Source organism: Canis lupus, chromosome 2 (assembly GCF_011100685.1).
Source record: "Canis lupus familiaris isolate Mischka breed German Shepherd chromosome 2, alternate assembly UU_Cfam_GSD_1.0, whole genome shotgun sequence".
Taxonomy (NCBI): domain Eukaryota; kingdom Metazoa; phylum Chordata; class Mammalia; order Carnivora; family Canidae; genus Canis; species Canis lupus.
In genome coordinates this window covers 1,839,290-1,860,940 of record NC_049223.1, presented here as the reverse complement: position 1 = coordinate 1,860,940, position 21,651 = coordinate 1,839,290, and the positions used below count along the sequence as shown (strand labels likewise).

Genomic DNA, 21,651 nt, shown 5'->3' with positions numbered 1-21,651 from the left:
GTCTTGGAAGCTCTTTATCTCTCCTTCCATTTTGAATGAGAGCCTTGCTGGATAAAGTATTCTTGGTTGCATGTTCTTCTCATTTAGGACCCTGAATATATCCTGCCAGCCCTTTCTGGCCTGCCAGGTCTCTGTGGAGAGGTCTGCTGTTACCCTAATACTCCTCCCCATAAAAGTCAGGGATTTCTTGTCTCTTGCTGCTTTAAGGATCTTCTCTTTATCTCTGGAATTTGCAAGCTTCACTATTAAATGTCGAGGTGTTGGAATGGTTTTTATTGATTTTAGGGGGGGATCTCTCTATTTCCTGGATCTGAATGCCTGTTTCCCTTCCCAGATTAGGAAAGTTTTCAGCTAGAATTTGTTCAAATACATATTCTGGCCCTCTGTCCCTTTCGGCGCCCTCGGGAACACCAATTAAACGTAACTTTTTCTTCCTCAGGCTGTCGTTTATTTCCCTTAATCTATCTTCATGGTCTTTTAATTGTCTCTTTTTTCCTCAGTTTCCCTCTTTGCCATCAACTTGTCTTCTATGTCACTCACTCGTTCTTCCACCTCGTTAACCCTCGTCGTTAGGACTCTAGTTTGGATTGCATCTCATTCAATTGATTTTTAATTTCTGCCTGATTAGCTCTAAATTCTGCAGTCATGAAGTCTCTTGAGTCCTTTATGCTTTTTTCTAGAGCCACCAGTAGCTGTATAATAGTGCTTCTGAGTTGGCTTTCTGACACTGAATTGTAATCCAGATTTTGTAACTCTGTGGGAGAGAGGACTGTTTCTGATTCTTTGTTTTGAGGTGAGGTTTTCCTTCTAGTCATTTTGCTCAGTGCAGAGTGGCCAGAAGCAAGTTGTATTGGGAAAAGGAGAAAAAGAGAGGAGAGAAAGAAGGAAAGAAAAGAGAAAGAGAAAAAAAAAGGAAGAAAAAAACGACAAAAAAGAAGAAAAAGAGAAAGAAAATGAAAGAAAGGAGAAAAAAGGGGGGTGGGGGAAGGAAACAAATCAAAAAGCAAAACAAAACAAAACAAAACAACAACAACAAAAAAAGAACCACGGGGGAGTATCTTCTGATTCTGTATACTTTAAGTCCCTTGACTTCCCCTGGAAGTTGTCCGTCCAGCTGGTCTTCTGGGGGAGGGGCCTGTTGTGCTGATTTTCAGGTGTTAGCACTTGGGGGAGCTGCTCTGCCCCAGCCTGGTGCAGGGCTCAGGGGGGGTTGTTTACCCCGTGAGGCCGCAGGAGGAACAGCCCCAGTGGCGGGGCAGCTCTGCAGCCCTGGAGTCAGCCCCCGCAGTATCTCCAGAGCTCTCCGTCTGCAGGGCCTGGAGGCTCCGGGGCGGGGCCGCTGATCTGCTCAGCTGGGGCAGGAGCGTCCTCGCTGTCCTGGGCCCTCCCGGCCTCTGCCTGTCCCGGGGGAGGCCGGATCCTGGGCTGTGTCCCGGCGCCCTGTGCTCCGGGGCCTGCGCTGGTGGATTCGCGCTCCCGCCCCGCAGCCCCCTCCGCGGAGCCGCCGCCCGAGCCCCTCCGAGCTGCTCCTGGTCCCGCCCGCGCTGCAGCCCTTAGGGAGCTCGGCGCACTCTCCTGGGCGCGCAGTTGCTCTGTTACTGTCCCGGGGAGCCCGAGGGCATCCCCGCCCTTCTGGGTCCTGCTCCACCCCCTGGAGCCCCTTTCCGCCCGGGAAGGTCGGTGCAGCTCCTGCTCCTCCGGGACGGGGCTCTCCTGTCCTGGGGACACTCGCCCCGGCCTCAGCCCGGCTCCTCGCCGGGCCCCTCCCCCTTGGAGGCCTTTGTTTATTTCTTTTTTCCCCGTCTTCTTACCTTGATAGAAGCGCAAACTCTTCTCACTGTAGCATTCCAGGAGTACTCTCTTTAATTCTCAGGCCGAATTCCTAGATTTTCAGGATAATATGAAGGTCTTCTAGGTAATTTGGTGGAGACAGGTGATTTGGAGACCCTACTCTTCTGCAATCTTGCCCCTCCTCCCCTGCTTTAATATTTAAAAAAAAACTCAATGTAACCACCACATTTACAGAATAAAGGAGAAAATCATATGATCCCCTTATGAGATACATAAAAATGTTTAATAAAATTCAACATCCATTCATACTACAAAAAAACTCTTAACAAAGCAAACTAGAAATGGAAAGGAACTTCTTCAACCTAATAAAGAGTATCTGAAAAACCTTTAGCTAACATCATCTGCTGGGTGAATGCTTTCTCCAGGATTTAAAATAAAGCTAGGATATTTGCTGTCAAGCTTTTGATTAACATTATCCTGAAGGTCTTAGCCAGTATAATAAATTTAAAAAGATAAAAAGAATACAGGAAAAAAAGTAAAATTTCCTTTTTTGCAGATGACATGATTGTATATGTAGAAAAATTTAATTAATCACAAAAAGCCAAATAGAATAAGTGAATTTAGCACACGTAAGACTAATATACAGAAATCTAGTCTTTTGACACTAGCAGAGGGTAGTTGGAAGTTGAAATAAGATACCATTTACTATCAAAAATATGAACTACCTAAGGATAAATTTAACACAATATGTGCAAGGCCTTTACAACTAAAAAAACAGACTACAAAAATTGCTGAACAAAAGTAAAGAAGATCTAAATAAATGGAGAAATGCAACAGGTTTGTAAACTGAAAACTAAATATTGTGATGTCAATTTTCCCTCAGTTGTACATAGCTCAGTGCAATCCCAATAAAAATCCCAGCAGACAATTTTACAGCTTATTCTAAAATTTTTTATTAAAAACAGAGGATCTAAAATAGCCAATTTTAAAAAGGAATACTTAAACGATCAGATTTCAAGATGGACTACAAAGTTATATTACTATAGGATAGACATATGGATCAATAGAACACAATAGATCCTGGAACAGGATCTATATATGGTTATATAATTTTTGTCACAGGGGCCACAGTAATTCAAAGGGGGAAAAGAGAGCCTTTTCAACAAATGGTGCAGGAACAACTGGATATCCACATGAGAAAAAAATGAACCTTGATCTTTACCAAACTTCATATATAAAATTAACATCCAACTGAAATGGATCATTTACCTAAGCTTAATAAGTGAAATTTAAATTTTCTAGAAGAAAGCATAGAAGAAAATCTATATGAACTGGAGGTAGTAGGAGATTTCTTAGGGCACAAACAACGAGAGCTATAAACTATTGATATTGAGCTATCAATAAATTAGACTTCTACTGAGTTAAAACTTATGCCCTTAAAGGAAAATGCTAAAAAAAAAAGAAAAAAAAAGGAAAACACAAGCCACCCACTGGAAGAAAATATTCACAAAACACGTATCTGATAAAGGAGTTGTATCTAGAATATATAAAGAACTACTACAACTCAGTAAAATAGATAACCCAATTAATTTGGGCAAAAAACTTGAAAAGATATATTAGTAGCCAATATATTAACAGACATACAAAAACATGTCCACATCATAGTCATCAGGGAACTGCAAAGTAAAACCATAGTGAGGGGCACCTAGGTGGCTCAGTCAGTTAAGCGTCCAACTCTAGATCTCAGCTCAGGTCTTGATCTCAGGGTCGTGAGTTCAAGCCCTGTGTTGGGCTCCATGCTTGGCATGGAGCCTATTTATAAAAAAAAAAAAAAAAAAAAAAGAGTAAAACCATAGTGACTTACTGCTACATACTTATTAGAATGGTGACAATTTAAAAGAATGATTACAGTAAATATTTAGAAGTGTGGAGCAATTACAAGTCTCATACATTGTTGGTGGGAATGTAAAATAGTACCAGTACTTTGGAAAAGTCTGGTTATTTCTTATAAAGTTAAACATACACTGGGACACCTGGGTGGTTCAGTGGTTGAGCATCTGACTGCAGCTCAGGGTGTGATCCAGGAGTCCCGGGATCGAGTCCCAAATTGGGCTTCCTGCATGGAGCCTGCTTCTCTCTCTCTGCCTATGTCTCTGCCTCTCTCTCTGTGTCTTTCATGAATGAATAAATTAAAAAAACCAAAAACCAAAAACCAAAAAAAAACCATACACTTACCATACAACCCAGAAGTCTAACTTCTACATTTTTGCCCAAGAGAAAACAAAGTATGTATTCACACAAAGACCTGTATGAGAATGTTCATAATGACTTTATTTGTAATAGACAAAAATGAAAAACAACCTAAATGTCCATCAATATTTGTTGTATATAAACTATGTATGTGGTATATCCATACATAGGAAACTTAGCCATAAACACAACTAGTCATAAATTTGATTAGTCATATATGCAACAACACATTCGAATCTTTTTTTTTTTTAATTTTTATTTATTTATGATAGTCACAGAGAGAGAGAGAGAGGCAGAGACACAGGCAGAGGCAGAAGCAGGCTCCATGCACCTGGAGCCCGATGTGGGATTCGATCCCGGGTCTCCAGGATCGCGCCCTGGGCCAAAGGCAGGCGCTAAACTGCTGCGCCACCCAGGGATCCCCTGAATCTTTTTTTTTTAACAACACATTTGAATCTTAAAAGAAGCCTTACACAAGGACATTTTTTTTCTTTTCTTTTTTTTATTGGTGTTCAATTTACCAACATACAGAATAACCCCCAGTGCCCGTCACCCAATCACTCCCACCCCCCGCCCTCCTCCCCTTCTACCACCCCTAGTTCGTTTCCCAGAGTTAGCAGTCTTTACGTTCTGTCTCCCTTTCTGATATTTCCCACACATTTCTTCTCCCTTCCCTTATATTCCCTTTCACTATTATTTATATTCCCCACATGAATGAGAACATATAATGTTTGTCCTTCTCCGACTGACTTACTTCACTCAGCACACAAGGACATTATACATACAGTATGATTATGGTTTCATGAAACCTTAGAAAAGACAAATCAATCCATAGAAACAGAGAACAGATGACAGGTTGTGTGGGGGTCTGGAGTACTGACCTAGATTTTGGGAATTTGGTGGGTAATAAAAATGTTCTGTATCTTGTGGTGGTAGTTATGCCTGTATATTAAAATTCTTAAAACTCATTTAGATGTTTTTTTTTTTTTTTTTTTTAAAGATTTTATTTATTTATTCATGATAGTCACACAGAGAGAGACAGAGAGGCAGAGACACAGGCAGAGGGAGAAGCAGGCTCCATGCAGGGAGCCCGACGTGGGATTCGATCCCGGGTCTCCAGGATTGCGCCCCGGGCCAAAGGCAGGCGCCAAACCGCTGCGCCACCCAGGGATCCCCATTTAGATGTTTTGACAGTTAAAATAGTATTTAGGGATCCCTGGGTGGCTTAGCAGTTTAGTGCCTGCCTTCGGCCCAGGGCCTGATCCTGGAGACCCGGGAGCAAGTCCCTTATCAGGCTCCCTGCATGGAGCCTGCTTCTCCCTCTGCCTGTGTCTCTGACTCTCTCTCTCTCTCTGTGTGTCTCTCATGAATGAATAAATAAAATCCTAAAAAAAAAATAATGTTGAGTATATACAAGTGAGCACAAGTAACTGTTATTCAGAGAATTATACTTATAATAAGATATTCTGTATAAAGACCATTGTTAAATGTAGCCCAATGTTTCATTTCTAAAAAAATTCCTTACTAGACTTTTGGAGTTTTTTCTGAACAAATATGAGTCTCCCATTTAGCCTCCAAAGGCCACCAAAACCTGAAATGAGGGCTCCCTCTTAGCACTTAGGGCAGTTACTAGGCATATTGCTTATCTGGCAGTTTAAATCTCCCATGTTTGTACTCTCTCCAACTGGTTCCTCAGCTCCCTGAGATCACAGTAGCTAGCCAAGTAGTTGGTGTGATTTTGCTGTATTAATTGAATCAAGGGATTTATTCAACTACTTTGTTGTATAGGGCTTTTGTTACAAATCAAAATAAAAATAAGCTCAATTCTTCATAATTCCGTAGAAATGTTGCAGGTATTCAGATTAGTGTTGATCAATCACGCTGTTTAACTTACAGAGCTCAGCTGCTGGAATTTTCTTGAGAGTGGATGATGTAGAGGAGAAAGAATTCGCAGAGGAGCAGGAGACCTGGATGCCAGAGTGGACAGTCACGAGGCTGGGTCTGGTTTACAAAGCAGGTACTGTGAGCCTCTCATCACCTCATTTAGACATGTGCTAGGGGCCTCTTTCTGAGTGGAGACTTCCTAAAGGGATTGAGCTTCTTTGCTGGGTTTGAAGGTTTTATGTTTTCACTCTTCCTTGGTTTATCAAATATAATTAATATTTGTTATCTTTCTAGTTTAGACATTTGTCAAATACTTTTTTTTTTCTTTTAAAGGCTTTATTTATTCATGAGACAGAGAGAGAGAGAGAGAGAGAGAGAGACATAGGCAGAGGGAGAAGCGGGCTCCCTCTGGGGAGCCTGATTCGGGACTTGATCCCAGGATCATGCCCTGAGCCAAAGGCAGATGCTCAACCACTGAGCCACCCAGGTGTCCCAGTCAAATATATTCTAATGGTGAAGACAATGGTTGCATTTTGGAGATTTGTCTTTTAAAATGTTTTAATTATTAAATAGTACAGATAGATTCCCTAGTACATACATAGTACACACAGAGTTCCCTCTACTCTGTTAGAGTACAGCCCTGGGGTGAGGGGGTGGGGTGGGGCAGTGAGGGGGCATGACCCTCAAAGACAGAAACTGTGACTGGACAGAAGATAGCTTAGCTTAAGTAGCAGCATAGCTAATATAATTTTAATAAGTAAATAAAATAGTTTCAGTGTCCAAAGGCAAGAAACTGTAACAATTGATGCCTGTTGGTCTAAGAGCTAGAATTCTATACAGAATGCCAGATTTCCAGGTTGCACTTTCCTGCGTGTCTCTTGATCCATTTGTCTCCTGACCTTATGCCATGGATGAGATGTCCTCCAGCTTGGATTCCATTCTATTCATGTGCATGGATTCTACTTTACAATCCTTGCTTGTCTTAGTTGGCAATGGTCTTAGACAAAGACTAGCAAGAGAAGAAAAACATTTAAAGAGAAAGGATTCAGTGAGGAAATGCATTACTGCTTTTGGAAAAGATACAGATTTAAAGTAAAAAAAAAAAAAACAGAGCAAAATAAAAAGCAACTCAGTTTTGATTTTACTTGTTATCATTGTTCATACATTCTATTTATGAATATCCCTAAACATGCACCTTTACATGTATATTCAGAGAGATATATAATTTTTCATGAATAGGATCAAAGGACACATTCACATATGTAATCTGCTTTTCCTTGACAATATTTCATGGCTTTCTATAATAAGTATAGGTGTATACACCTTTATTTTTATGACTTCATAGATTCTGTTGTCTGTAGCAGAATTTATTTAACTTAGTCATTGCTGGGCAGCCCCATGGCCTGGCGGTTTAGCGTTGCCTTCAGCCTGGGGCGGGGCGTGATCCTGGAGTCCCAAGATCTGGTCCCGCATGGGGCTCCCTGCATGGAGCCTGCTTCTCTCTCTGCCTGTGTCTCTGCCTCTCTCTGTGTCTTTCATGAATAAATAAATAAAATCTTAAAAAAACAAAAAAAAAGAAACAATAACTAGTCATTGCTTCAAGGGCATTTAGGTTGCAGTTTTTCAATTCACTATTATAAGTTAAATGGAAATAATTAGCATTTTATCCAAATAACTTAGCATCTACAAATGTTAATATTCCTTTCAAGTATTTTTTAAATTAGTTCTACAGGCTTATGAGTGGAGAAAACAAGAGTGAAAGTGTTTTTTATTTCCTGAGAAGGAAAGCCTTTCTCTATTCCATTCACAATATTACCATGTGTACCATTAGGTTGTGGGAGATGGGGAACCTAAATCTTGTTCCTCTCTTCTGTTTAGCACTTTATATACAGATGTGTTGCAGAGCAAGGTTGTGACCTATACATTCTGGGAGCAGGTTAAGGTAGTGGCAATCTCATGTCCTAGTCTTCTCTGCACAGGTTTTACTGTTTTTCACCTGATCCACTGTAACTTGGTGTGCCCCCCTTCCCCATGTTTTCCTCTGAGTACCCCCAGGCCCTCCCCACAGCGGTTCCTGGCTGAGCCCCTCCCAGAATGGGTCTTGTTCTCTCATGGCTTTTTCTCTAGCCCCTCAGAGTTTTATGAATGAAGATACAGCCCTGTGTTGTACCATTCTTTTTGTGTCTTGAGAAGTGATCTTTCTGGCTAATCAGATACACTAACTGGTATTGTGCTATTAGAGAACAGTAACATTGGGACGCCTGGGTAGCTCAGTGGTTAAGCGTCTGCCTTCAACTCAGGGCATGATCCTGGGATCCGGGATTGAGTCCTGCTTTTGGCTCCCTGCGAGGAGCCTGCCTCTCCCTCTGCCTCTCTGTCTCTCATGAATAAATAAATCTTAAAAAAAAAAAAACAACAGTAACATTCTAATGTGTGAATATTCCAAGGATCACTTATCAAAAAGTAAAATGAGATTTTTAAGGCCTTAGTCCTAAGGGAGGCTAACTGGGAATTTCAAGCATCCTGTTAGGCAGTTGAGGGCATTATCACCAAGCAAAGGGGGACTTTGCATCCTCAGGCCACTACTGAAGGAAGTGCCTGCTTTGAACAGCTTTTCTCAAGCCCAGTATCATAGCAAGAAGTCTCTTAGAAGTATGGAACTGATCTCGTTTTCAAATAGAAGACCCCAATCCTTGGGGCTGATGACAAAAAGTATAGATATGGAGCCGGGATAAAGGTACAGATCTTCACTTCTTTGTATCACTCATTTTTTTTAAAAGATTTTATTTATTTATTCATGAGGGGGGTGGGTGGGCAGAGACATAGGCAGACGGAGAAGCAGGCTCCATCTAAGCAGGGAGCCTGAGGTGGGTCTCAATTCAAAGGCGTGCTAAACTGCTGAGCCACCGTGCTGCCCTCACTGTTTTTCTTGGCATTTACCATACAATGACTGTTTGACAGTCATTAAAACTTAGCATCATATACTGTGAAAAGGTAAAGTCCCCAGGAAATGCAGAAGGATAATAACTAAGCAACAGGAAGAAGCTTCTATGAGGTTTTTAACAGTCACGTGGTCATTTTGCAGGCACTTGAAGGTCTGGGGGTAAGGTGATATTACCATGAGGAAGCACTGCAGGTAATAGCAACTGTAAGTTCACCTGCTGGACAGAAAGAAAAATAGAAATAACACGATACACGGAAGCAATTTAGGACTTGGAAAAACAACATGCTGAACAATTGTGAGGGCTGGATTTAGAAAACAGCTAATTGTATTGCAGCTTCCCTTTGTTAGGTATGCAAAACTGTTGTGGTCCATCACAGGAAGCTACAATTGAGACAATCAATTACTGCTTCTGGAGATTTACCTGACAGTACCTTGATGCCTGTCAGGTGTTACTGTTCTCAGAAGTGGAGTGTTTCTTAGGCATTAGTGTTCATAACAGTGGGGCTAGAAAAAATATACAAGTTCTGTTTTCCACTTCAGAGTTTATTTGGAGAAATGTAGGTAAAAGATAACATGTATTAATAAAATAAAACCTGTGATATAGATATGTATAAATCTCAGAGGCAATGGAAACTCATCCAATTACAGATCATAGAATGCTCAGAAGTTCCTTTCTGAGCTTGGAATTTCAGTAAGGAAACAATTATTTGTTAGATGGTTATGAACTCTAAAATACTATATGGCAACACTTAAGAGATTTTAAGCTGTTCCTCTCTGGTCAAAATGACTCAGACTAATTAACTGTTTTTATGTAAATAAGCAGATGTAAAAAAAGATCAGTATATAAAAATGCACACCTCGGAACTATTTTTTATTATACTGAAACAAATGAAATGTCCAATAATTGTGAAGTGTTAAATAAATTATGGCACATCTATATATTTTGCAGTCATGGTATTTTTTTTCAAGGATTTATTTCTTGTAGAGAGAGTGCATGAGTGGGGGGAGGGGCACAGAGAGAGGGAAAGAGAATCTCAAGTAGTATTCATTCACACTGAGCGTGGAGCCCAAAGTGCAGCTCGATCCCAGCATCCTGAAATCATGACCTGAGCTGAAACCAAGAGTAGGACACTTAACTGACTGTGATATCCAGGCGCTCTCAGTCTTGATAATTTTTTAAAAATGTTAACTGGTTTGGGAAAGTACCTTATAGGCACTGTAGAAAAAAATGGAAGCTATCAAATTTTATATATAGTACGATCACATTATTATACAAGAAAAAATATGGGAAATGATCAAATGGTCGAAGGAAATCCTGCCTCCCTTAATAAAGGGAAAAATATTAACAAAATACTGAATGAGGGCTAATACCTCTGACTTTAGAATAAATCCAGTGATATTTTCTGAGCCTTGCACATAAACTCAACAATGTTCTCAAAGGCTCTTTTAGCTTCTAAGCTCTTTTTTTCTTTAGTTTAATTATAATAATAAAAAAAATCTGTTACAGGCCTGCTATCTGCAACTGGGCAGATTTCCAGGCCCACATAAATACATTTCTAGAGTAATGTGGGAAATTCTGGAACCAGAATGACTGTTTGAAAGCCCTCCTGCAGAAACTAATCTTAAGAAGTGTTTTGAAGCTAACAATATATCTTTTTCTTTTGAAAATAAGTGTTACTTTTTCCTTTTAAATAGTTTTTGGTCTGAAGCTAAACTAGATAATGAATTGTTATTTTCTTTCAGATGCTATGAAAAGCATAAGAATGTGTACCTCCTAATGGAAAGAATCAGTAACATTTGTGCAGTGAATAATAACTGGCAAATTTATTTATTTATTTATTTTTTTAATTTTTATTTATTTATGATAGTCACAGAGAGAGAGAGAGAGAGAGAGAGGCAGAGACACAGGCAGAGGGAGAAGCAGGCTCCATGCACCAGGACCCCGACGTGGGATTCGATCCCGGGGCTCCAGGATCGCGCCCTGGGCCAAAGGCAGGCACCAAACCGCTGCGCCACCCAGGGATCCCATAACTGGCAAATTTAGATAGGATTTCTCAACCTTGGCACTACTGCCATTTTGTGTTGTGTATTTCTTGTGGGGGCTATCCTGTGCACTATAGGATATTTAGCAGCATCTCTGGCTCCTAGCCACTAGTAGGAGCATTCCTTCCCCTGTGGTGGCAATAAAACATGTCTCCAGACATGGGCAATCTCCTTCTTCACTGACTCGGACAAATTGGCAAAATTTGTCAACTGAACGAATGTGGCTTTTGAGTATGTATGCACCGCATGCATGCATATACACACACATGAATGCACCCACATACTGCATATTAGCTTTTTTCTTCTGGAATTGGGTGCTTTCAGGCTTAAAAAAACGTGAAGCATGACAATCTAAACTCTGGGATTCTAACTTTTCTTTTTGAAGTAAACAAATTAATGAATGCTTTCTCTCTAACGTTTCTAATACAGTCAGAGCTAGGTTCGGAAAAGCACAACTCTATTTCATAAGGGCTGTATTCCTGGTTAACTAATTCGCAAGAAGGCATAAAAGGTAATAAACACTTCATTGCTTATAGATCTCTATGAACCTCAAAAGCTTCACAATGCAAGATATATTTCCTCAAATATTTCAACATATAATGAAAGACAATTATCAGTGAAGACTTTTCTACTGTTGTCACTAACAGTAGTGTTCCTTCCCCCTTCAGTCTGTCTTCCTGCTGAGAATAAAGAATAGAGAGAAGCATGGGGATTAACAGGGGAGGAAGCATGTTCAGGTACTTGCCTAGCCTCTTACTCAGGTAACAAATAGTCCTTGAGTATGTCCTACATGCCAGGCACTGGGGCAAAATGCTACAAAGAACAATCAGGGAAGCAAACAGGGGTGCCCTTTCAGAGTGTAGTTTAGTAGGCAAGATAAAACAAAATTAATGCATAAAAATAACAAGTAGATAACAAGAGATGAGTGATTTTAGATAAAACCTATATGAATTTATGATCTCCAGCAGAGGGGCTGAGAAAAAACAGTGCTTGTGCCAGGCCTTGAAGGCTGATGATTAAAAACAGGTGGAGCTGGGCATCAGAGGAAGGGTGTTCAGGTGATGGGGTCACACAAAGTGGGACAGGAATGGCAGGCCTGATAGTGAATTGTTAGCAGTTCTAATTGGCTGGAGAAAAGGCAGGGGAGTTGAATGCCAGGCAGAGTGGAGTTTTTATTCTACAGGCTGTGAGAGGCTATTGACAAATCCTTTTTTTTTTTTTTTTTTAAAGATTTTATTTATTTGAGAAACAGAGAGAGGCAGAGGCATAGGCAGAGGGAGAAGCAGGCTCCATGCAGGGAGCCTGACGCGGGACTCGATCCCTGGTCCCCAGGATCACGCCCTGGGCTGAAGGCGGCGCTAAACCACTGAGCCACCTGGGCTGCCCACTATTGACAAATCTTAAGGAGAAGGACAGGATTGCCCACTTCAGTAGGATCTACCTGGCTGCTCCTGGGGACCCAGGGCTATTTAAAGGTTGAGGTATAGCTGTGGAATATTTGGAGTTCCTAGGAGGTTAAGAATTAAGTAGAGACAATAAGTGAACACAATTCATCGACTATCCTTATTTTACTTTTATTTTATTTTATTTATTTATTTATTTTTTTAATATATATATGATAGTCACAGAGAGAGAGAGAGAGAGAGGCAGAGACACAGGCAGAGGGAGAAGCAGGCTCCATGCACCGGGAGCCCGACGTGGGATTCGATCCCGGGTCTCCAGGATCGCGCCCTGGGCCAAAGGCAGGCGCCAAACCGCTGTGCCACCCAGGGATCCCTCGTATTTTACTTTTAAAATGCTGCTGGGGAAATGCCTGGGTGGCTCCAGTGGTTGAGCGTCTGCCTTTGGCTCAGGTCGTGATGCCAGGGTCCTGGGATCGAGTCCCACATTGGGCTCCTTGTGGGGAGCCTGTTCTTCCTCTGCCTATGTCTCTGTCTCTCTGTGTCTCTCATGAATAAATAGAAATTAAAAAAAAAATGTTGCTGGGTTTTGTCATGTTGGGAACAGGGTCGGAAATGAGGCCAGTCAATAACATAAAAGTTATTTCAAAGTGCCTGGCTCATGGGAGACATCCAATAAATTCCCCACCAATGCCCCTAATGCCAACCATATTAGACTAGAAAGACTTCTTGTGTGTGTTTGGAAGAATACAAGGTGGCAGAAACCAACTTTTTAACCTTTTTCCAAATAGTCAATGGTAGGAGTCATGAAGAGAGGTCCAGGAAAACAACAACGACAACAAAAAACCTTTTTAGCAGGAAACAATTTCCTGGGTCAGGTGGATATTCAGCATATATACCATGGTATGTTGATTGAGTTTCCTGCTCACAGGAACCTTTGGTTCTAATTCTGGGAATACCAAAGGAGTGCTATATTAAAATAATGCATCAGGCATTTACTTCTTTTCATTTCTATGGGGATTATCTGTCCTTTGGAGGAATAACTTCTTTTTGCAACAAACTCCTACCTTGACTCTAGAGCCTGTCTACTGCATTTTCCCATTCCAACCTGGCTTTTACTATGTGAAGCCAAGTATATAAGATGACCGCACAGTTCTAGGTCAGAGTCCCCATTATCTGGAAGCTAATCAGTGAAAATTGCTGACACAGAGACATAACACTCTATTAAAGGATAATATTAAACCCTTGCCAAATTAGGATCAGATTTGGCTGCATATTACTTAGGAATTTAAAATAATAGTGACCTACACAACATAGTTTATTTCTTTCATGTAAAATAAGCATATAGGGACATATCCTGGCTTTCATCCTCAAAGTCAGCTGGTATTCCAAAGTGCAGAATTCCAGCTATCATGTCCACATTCCAAGAAGCAGAGAAGAGGAGATACCTTCAGAGAGCTTTCCCGTAAAATTCCACTCATATTATCATTGGCCAAACTTAGTTGCATGGCCAGCTGTTAATGTCGAGGTGGGCATACTGCTGGTTCTCACAAAATGCAGGGGTCCATAAAAAGGAAGATGAGGACACTGGGTAGAAAATAGCCTTTCACAGTCTGGCCCTGTGAGATGCTGGGATTCGCCTTATCAAAAGTATATTCTAGTTCTGAGACCGCCCATACTTTTACTATTTCTATTTTTGGTGAGCATGGAGGGATGAAGTAAGTAGGTAGAGCTTGGCAATGACAAGAGAGAGATTACTTCTTAGGCTGGTTAGCCTGGGGACAGATGAATCAGTTTCCAAGTGGGCCTTTGCCCAGAAACCCAGAGACTATGGCTGTCCCTGGCTTTATTATTTGTTCCATAAACAAAGGTTTTACTCATGGATAGGAAATATGTATGTGGCACAAGTACTATCTCCTCCTTCTTTCCTTATGGCAGCATTTTTCCCTGTTGGCTGGAATGACCTCAGAATCCTGCTTAACACATTGTTCCTGGCAGTTACTCTAGTCCAAGGGACTTGTTTAAAAATTCCTATCCATCTTTAATTGACTGTGGAAATTTTCATTCTGCCAATCTCCGGGTTTTATTCATAAGAATAAATCTTCCATAGTGGAATGTTAGATGCATCCACAGGCAAGAATCGTTTTTAGTTACAGGTTGCAGTTTCGGAGGTCTTCAGATTTTACCACTAGGTGACTATGATCATATTCTACACCTGATCTTTGGACTGTTTACCATATCAGATAATGAGGGGTGAGAATGAAATCTTATCCATTTTTGTATCCCTAAGGTGCCAGGCTCAGTACACTTTGAATAATTCTTTTTAAAGATTTTATTTATTCATGAGACACAGAGAGAGAGAGAGAAAGAGAGAGACAGAGAGAGAGAGAGAGGAAGAGACACAGGCAGAGGGAGAAGCAGGCTCCCTGCAAGGAGCCCAATGTGGGACTTAATCCTGGACCCCGGGATCACGCCCTCAGCCGAAGGCAGATGCTCATCCACTGAGCCACCCAGGCATCCCAAGAAATGTTTTATCAATAAGTGAATCACTTACACTGGTCAAGGTCAAGTGGCTATCAAAGTAAATACCTCCTCAAGAGCAGGTCACACAGAGGACTGCCCACCTTCAAGTACTAGATGGAGGCCTTTATCTGGAGGGGAGGTCACTGGAGAGTGAGGGTGACGGGGGAGCGCTGGTGGTACAACAGACAGAATCTTGGTTTTTTCATACCTGCCTTACAAATGTTAAGTAACACAAGAAACTGGTTACCAGGTGATAAGGAAAGGGCAGATATACTCTGAGAAGGTTTTTTTTTCCCCCCAAGACTATTTTTCTTCTTTTGACCAAAAGTCCAGGCCCTGGTTAACTTGGCTCTGTATTTTCTGTATTCTAGGGGGTGATTCAGGGCATTATGCAAATGACTGATTCATATTTCAGGGATATAAATGGGACTGAAGTAAGACTATAATCATGAACTGATTCAATTAAGATAGCTTATTCTCAATAGTTTATTTCTTATAAGTAGATCTTATAGGTTAATACTAATATTGATCATGTTTTAAATATTGTGGTTGCACTGAAATTAAAAAAAGAAAAAAGCTACCACTGCTAAAAAAAAAAAACCAAAATTGGAGAGCAATGACTTAGGTAGTTCACCCAAGTTCCATACTGACCTCTTCATAATGATCAAAATCTTAAATAGTGATTACAGAGAAAGATGAAGGAAAAAAAATATACAAATTATTCTTTCTGCTTAAAGAGCAGAGTGGGTTACAAGTATATACAGGTTGATGTTTTCTCAAAAGGCTGAATGATTTGAGGATGGGTTCTTGGGTTGTAGTGCTCACCCTCCCTCTCCTCCTCTGGCTTCAATCCTGGGCTAGATTTACTTTACTGAGGAAGTGTTCTTGCATTTAGATTCCTAAGTGATGCAATGTTAAAGGTACTGTGGCTAAATGCACATGTTATTTCTGCATATGCTTCTCTTCAACCTTCTTGCCCGTCTATTTACTCTGGTTAAGAGGGAGGCCCACAGAAATAATGATCCCTTTTCTTCTTCAAGTCTAGAACTAGTCCTAAGCAGTCACTGCTAGCTTCCTTCAGAGAGAATAAAAAAGGAGAAGTAAAACTAGAGTCTCTTTTCCAGAATCTCTTCCACTCATAACTTTTGCAGATTTCTTCTCTCATTATTCTAACCCATTTCTTTGCTCGCTTCTTGCTCAGTGATACTTGGACATGGGGGCAGGAGGTATTGGGGTAGATATAGCTGAGAGGGGAACTTACGGACTTTGCAGTTAGAACCAAGGTTCATATACCCACTCAGGCCTTTTCTCAGTACTCTGATCTTAGGTTTAATTATCAGAATTAAAGTGTCTTTATTTGTAAAATGTGGGAAACAGCATAGGCTTAGATGTAAAAAATACTTATTACGGAATATGACTCTCAGCAGGTGTTCAATAAATGATATATTTCATTAGTGTCTTGGAATTGCTTTGCTTCTGCAACCTCTCCAAAGCGTCACTGTGTTTCAAAGGCGAGGTATCTTTGCCTGGAGCAGTCTGAAGTGCGCATGTGTGTGGGCCAAGGGGAAGGGCAAAAGGGGGTGGCACTCAGGTGAGTCACTGATAAGGCTTTAATAGTAGTCCTGGGCCTATACACTAAAAGTCAAGACTTCTGAGTAAGTCCAACAGGGAACACAGCAGGAATGTGGAAGAGGGGATGAGGACGGTGGGGGATGGAAAAGCCCTTGTAGACCAATGGCCATCCACACCTTGGCAAGTCTGTGGCTACCCTGACCCCTGGTCCTGTCTTCCTTCGCCTCGAGATGCTCTTTTTTGTTAACACTGCCCAGTGACCCGCCAGCACAGGAAGCTTGCAAACAGCTACTCTGCCTTTCCTCTTAAACCTTTCAAACCATTTCATTAATAAAACATTATAAATTCCACAATTAAATGAAAATTATTTAATATGCCTGAGTGGATATGCCATACACTTATGGTTCAGTATCTGGGTGTTTATAGTGCCCCAATTACAAACCAGCAATCAGAACAGACAATATGATAACCCCCGTCCCAATTTTCATCCATCTTATCCGCACGCTGTAGCCCCGGAAATGTGAATATTCACATTCAGTGACTTGCAGTTATGTCCCTATAACTTTCCTGGGAAGCAAGATCAGAACCACCTTAATAAGGAGCATTATTTTGTCTTGTTGATATCTACCCACCTTTTCAGGGCTGCAATTCTTTGGAACTCCCTTTCTCATCTTGTCAACATCAGTACTTTGCTGCCATTTATTTTCCAAGGACATCCGCCACTTATTGCAACAAATGGCATTAATCCACTGGAGAGCATGAGGCTCTTTTGATTATTGGCTGATAAATGTATAAACATGACTGCATGGCAGAGAGAGTACAGGTTGTAAAAAGGGCTAGATATCAAGAATTAAACGAAATACGTGTTTATAAAGCCTCAGGTAAGAAGTCCACACGTTGCTGATGATGTATTAGTTTCCGCAATCCTTTTCTTCCCTTTCAGTGCTTGCATCTATCACTGACTTGTACTGGGACCCTGGGCAAATCGAGGCGCTTCATCTTTTTGGGCTTCAAGTATCCCCAGATATAAATGAAGAGGGTTGCACCGTATTTTTTGTGTTCACAGCCATTTTTTCCCCTGAGTCTCTCCTGACTTGCTCACTGACTATTTGGAAAGAATGGGAAGATTATTTCTGCACCCTGAGGAGGTCTTTGTGGGGTGCTGGGAGGGCATGGAGCCCGCCAACCGTGGGCCAGGCACGTCCCATCGCGTCCCTTGATCTCCGCTCACACGCTCAGGCTACGCTGGTCTCCGCAAGACGCACTCAGCAGCCCTGGAAAGTGCAGGACAGCGCCCGTTAGCGGTCCCGGTCCGCACGTTAACTTCCCACTGCGGCTACTTCGACAGGAGTGTGGCCCGGGAACCCCCAAGATCTACCCCACCCTCTAAAACAAGGTCAGAACTCAAAGTAGACGCGAGAAATCCCAAATCAGGGTCCCGTTTCCTTTTAAATGCTTAAAACAAAACAGGCCAAACAAGACAACCCCTTTCCCGCCGGTGTGCGAGACAGCCTTCGCGGCCCCAGCCCCTCCCTACCGCGGCCCGCCGCCCGCCGCCCGCCGCCCGGCTCCGTCCCCCGCCCCACCCCCTCGCGGCGCTCCGGCGCACCCCTCCCCTCCCCTCCCCCACTGCGCCCCCAGCCCCTCCTCCGGCTCCGTCCTCGCCCCGCCCCCCCGCGGCACCCCGGCGCACCCCTTCCCCTCCCCTCCCCCACTGCGCCCCCAGCTCCTCCTCCGGCTCCGTCCCTCGCCCCGCCCCCCCGCGGCGCCCCGGCGCACCCCTCCCCTCCCCCACTGCGCCCCCAGCCCCTCCTCCGGCTCCGTCCTCGCCCCGCCCCCCCCCGCGGCACCCCGGCGCACCCCTCCCCTCCCCTCCCCCACTGCGCCCCCAGCCCCTCCTCCGGCTCCGTCCCCGCCCCGCCCCCCCCGCGGCACCCCGGCGCACCCCTCCCCTCCCCCACTGCGCCCCCAGCCCCTCCTCCGGCTCCGTCCCCGCCCCGCCCCCCCGCGGCACCCCGGCGCACCCCTCCCCTCCCCTCCCCCACTGCGCCCCCAGCCCCTCCTCCGGCTCCGTCCCCCCTATCCGCGGCCCCCGGGGACCCGGCCGGGCCCAGGGCGGCGCAGGCCCGCCGCGCACTTCGGGTCCCCGGGGAGGGCTCGGGGGAGGTGGAAGACGCCGAGAGCGGAGCTCCCACCGGCTGGGTCTGCGGCCCCCGCGCCCGCCTGCCCGAGGGCGGCCCCGACCCCTGCTCCGTACTCGGCGCGCCGCCTCCCTCGGCCGCCCATCCGCTTCCAGGGCAGAGGGAAGAGGCGGCGACCGGGCGGGGCGGGCGCCGTAGGGGGCGGGGGCGGGGGCGGGCATCCTCGCTCGCCGCGCGGGGCTCCCCGGCTCCCGGCTCCCGGCTCCCCGCGCCCCGCGCCCCGCGCCCCGCCCGAGGGCCGCACCGACGCCCGCCCGCCGGCCCTTCCGCCCTCACGAACTCGCGTCTCCCTCGCTTGAACCGGAAGCTGTTCGTGGGCCGCCGCCGCCGCCGCCGGAGACCCGGGCGCCGACCGGGAAGCGCGGGGGGTGAGGCGGCCTGCGCGGCGCCGCCCGCCATGGCCGCGGCGGGGTGAGCCGGGCTCGGCGGCCGCAGTCGCGCGGACCCGAGCGCTCCTCCGCCGCGGACAGGCCCGCGGGACTTGGGCGGGCGCGCAGCGAGGCAGGGGGGAGCCGGGAGCCGCCCGCTCGTCGCCGCCGCCGCCGCCGCCGCCGCCCATGGCGAGGACCCGCCGCCGCCGCCGCCGCTGCTGACCCGGGGGCCGGCCGCCGCTTCCGCCCCCTCCCGCGGCGGCGGGCGGGCCTCCCCTCCTCGCGCCCGCCGCCCGCCGCCCGCCGCCCGCGCCCCGCGCCCCGCGCCCCGCGCCCCGCGCCGGGGGACCGGGAGGAAGGCGAGAGCCGCAGGAGCCGGGGCCGCCGAAGATGGGGAACACTACCTCGTGCTGCGTGTCGTCCAGCCCCAAGCTCCGCAGGAATGCCCACTCCCGGCTGGAGTCCTACCGGCCCGACGCGGACCTGAGCCGCGAGGACACGGGCTGCAACCTGCAGCACATCAGCGACCGGGAGAACATCGACGGTGAGCCTCGCCAGCGCCGCGCCTCTGCCTGCGCCCCGGAGTCCGCAGGGCAGGACCGGGTCTTCGCCCCCGGGCCCCCCGGCCCCCCGGCCCCCCCGGCCCCCGAGACCCCGAGGCCCCGAGGCCCGAGGCCCCGAGCGGGCGGCTCGGGAGTAGCGCGGGGCGGGGGCGCAGGTGGAGAGGCGGCGCGAGCTGGCCGCGCTCCAGCCGAGAGCGGCGGTGCTGGGCTGGGGGCGGCCCGAGAGCCTGCGGGCCCCGCACGCCGAGTTCTTCTCGTTCGTCCTTTGGGAGGCGGAAGGACTGGATGATGTTTGGCGGAAATGAGTGAATCCCTTTTCGGAATCAGTCTCTACCTAGAGTGGGGAGAACAGGGTTGGCGTGTATCGGCTTCCCCCGGAAACTTACAGATTGACCCCATTGGGCAGCTCCTTATTTCCGTTAAAAACTTAATTTTTTTTTTTTTTTTTTTTTTGTGGCGGGGAGGTATGTGCAGGATTGGAGTGAAATAGAGTCACCTGAATACTTAAAACACACACACAGCAAACTCAATTATTATCAGAATGGTTTGGAGACAGCTTTGGGTTGTCACCCGGTTTTTGCTTGGCGCAGAATGACTGTCCTATGGATTTCTGATTGAGCTGAGTGATGTTCGGACTAGTGTTTGTAAGGGAAGATAAGGGGCTGATCACTGCACCTGGTAATGTGTATTTATATTATTGGTTCCACAGTATCTTCCTTAGTACTAATTTATCCTTAAGCTACCTGGCTTATCATGGATAGGTAGTTTATGCATCATGCTTGAATTTACATAATTTTCAACTTAAAATGTGAACTTGGAAGTATATTCTCATGCAACGTGATTTTCTTGTTTTAACCCCCAAATCTTCATACAGTTGGTGTAGTTCAACTAAGATGAAAAATTTCTTGTGTGAATGAATTGACACAACTCTATTACAAGTCAGCTTTAGGATGGAGAATTCCCTCTAGTCTGGAAAACCAAATTTAAACTCTGCTAAAGGAAAGAATTTTCTCATTGTTTGGCCTCTTAATTTTTTCTAAAGAGTTATGTCATCTCTGCAGGACAGCAACTTTATTAAAGGAGTACTGTATCTTAAAGGCACTAATGTAACATCTGGTTTATAGTAGGCACTTAGTAATTAGGGTTCCGTGTGATATTTCTGGTGTAGTTATAATAGATTTCCATTATCTTAACCTACTCTTTAGATGTCTTTGAACTACAGTTATACTTTAATGCATTTAAAGTCGTCTAGAAGGGTATTAAAGTCTGGACTGTCTTGATTATTGGTATGGTCCAAGCAGTTGAAAGAAATGTGTGGTATATAGTAAAGGTTTTAATAAGTATTATATTTTAAAGGAATGAATGAATACAGGAGTTTATTATAGAAAGCCATTACCGAGTCTTATACAACGCTGACAGGCAAAAACATTTGGAAATAATTTCTCCATGCTGTGCACTAATATTGGGAGGAAGCTTTATGTTTTAAATACAAATTTAAAAAATACAAAAGGAAGATGTACATTTCTTAGAGCCAAGCTGCATGCTATTACTGACTATAGTAAGGAAATGAGAGGAAAAAAAGTAATTATAACCAGGTATTTGGCACTACGTCTTAAAGGATTTTTTTTTTTAATTTTTATTTATTTATGATAGTCACACACAGAGAGAGAGAGAGAGGCAGAGACATAGGCAGAGGGAGAAGCAGGCTCCATGCACCGGGAGCCCGATGTGGGATTCGATCCCGGGTCTCCAGGATCGCACCCTGGGCCAAAGGCAGGCGCCAAACCGCTGCGCCACCCAGGGATCCCCTGGCACTACGTCTTAGAAGGATTTTGCTAGACAAAAAGAGAATAGTATTGTGTGTTCTTTCATTTGAAAGAAATCTAAGATTTGGTCTCAAGTAGTTTTGAGAAAACTTCAGAGGACCACCAAATCTGGTTTTGGAATTTCAGGATAGTTTAAGACACTCTCGCACATGTTAAAAAGATTTCTAATCTAGGCTTGTACTGTCCTCTTGCTCCAGAACTTAGTTCATATGATGATGTTAGTTTATTTATTTATTTTTAAAAAAAGATTTTATTTGTTTATTCATGAGAATACACAGAGAGG

General features: G+C 44.7%; 1 protein-coding gene and 1 long non-coding RNA gene across 7 annotated transcripts in view; one reads left to right on the top strand and one right to left on the bottom strand.

The window, feature by feature from the left end:
* Positions 1 to 21,651, top strand: part of CCNY (cyclin Y) — a 333,147-nt gene that overhangs the window by 77,950 nt on the left and 233,546 nt on the right. For 4 of the 6 annotated variants that reach the window (XM_038529664.1, XM_038529665.1, XM_038529666.1 and 1 more), the window contains one exon: positions 5,938 to 6,058. In XM_038529664.1, coding sequence (XP_038385592.1) covers positions 6,013 to 6,058 — 46 coding nt within the window. In that variant the 5' untranslated portion in view covers positions 5,938 to 6,012. Of the gene's footprint in view, positions 1 to 5,937; positions 6,059 to 19,309; positions 19,524 to 21,651 lie in introns of those variants that run through there. The other 2 variants (XR_005355140.1, XM_038529662.1) reach the window with 2 other exon arrangements.
* LOC119870079 lies at positions 16,756 to 18,721 on the bottom strand. The gene is made up of 2 exons (XR_005355141.1): positions 18,603 to 18,721; positions 16,756 to 17,681 (listed from the first exon to the last, which is right to left on the bottom strand). It is a non-coding gene; the product is annotated as an uncharacterized LOC119870079 (long non-coding RNA).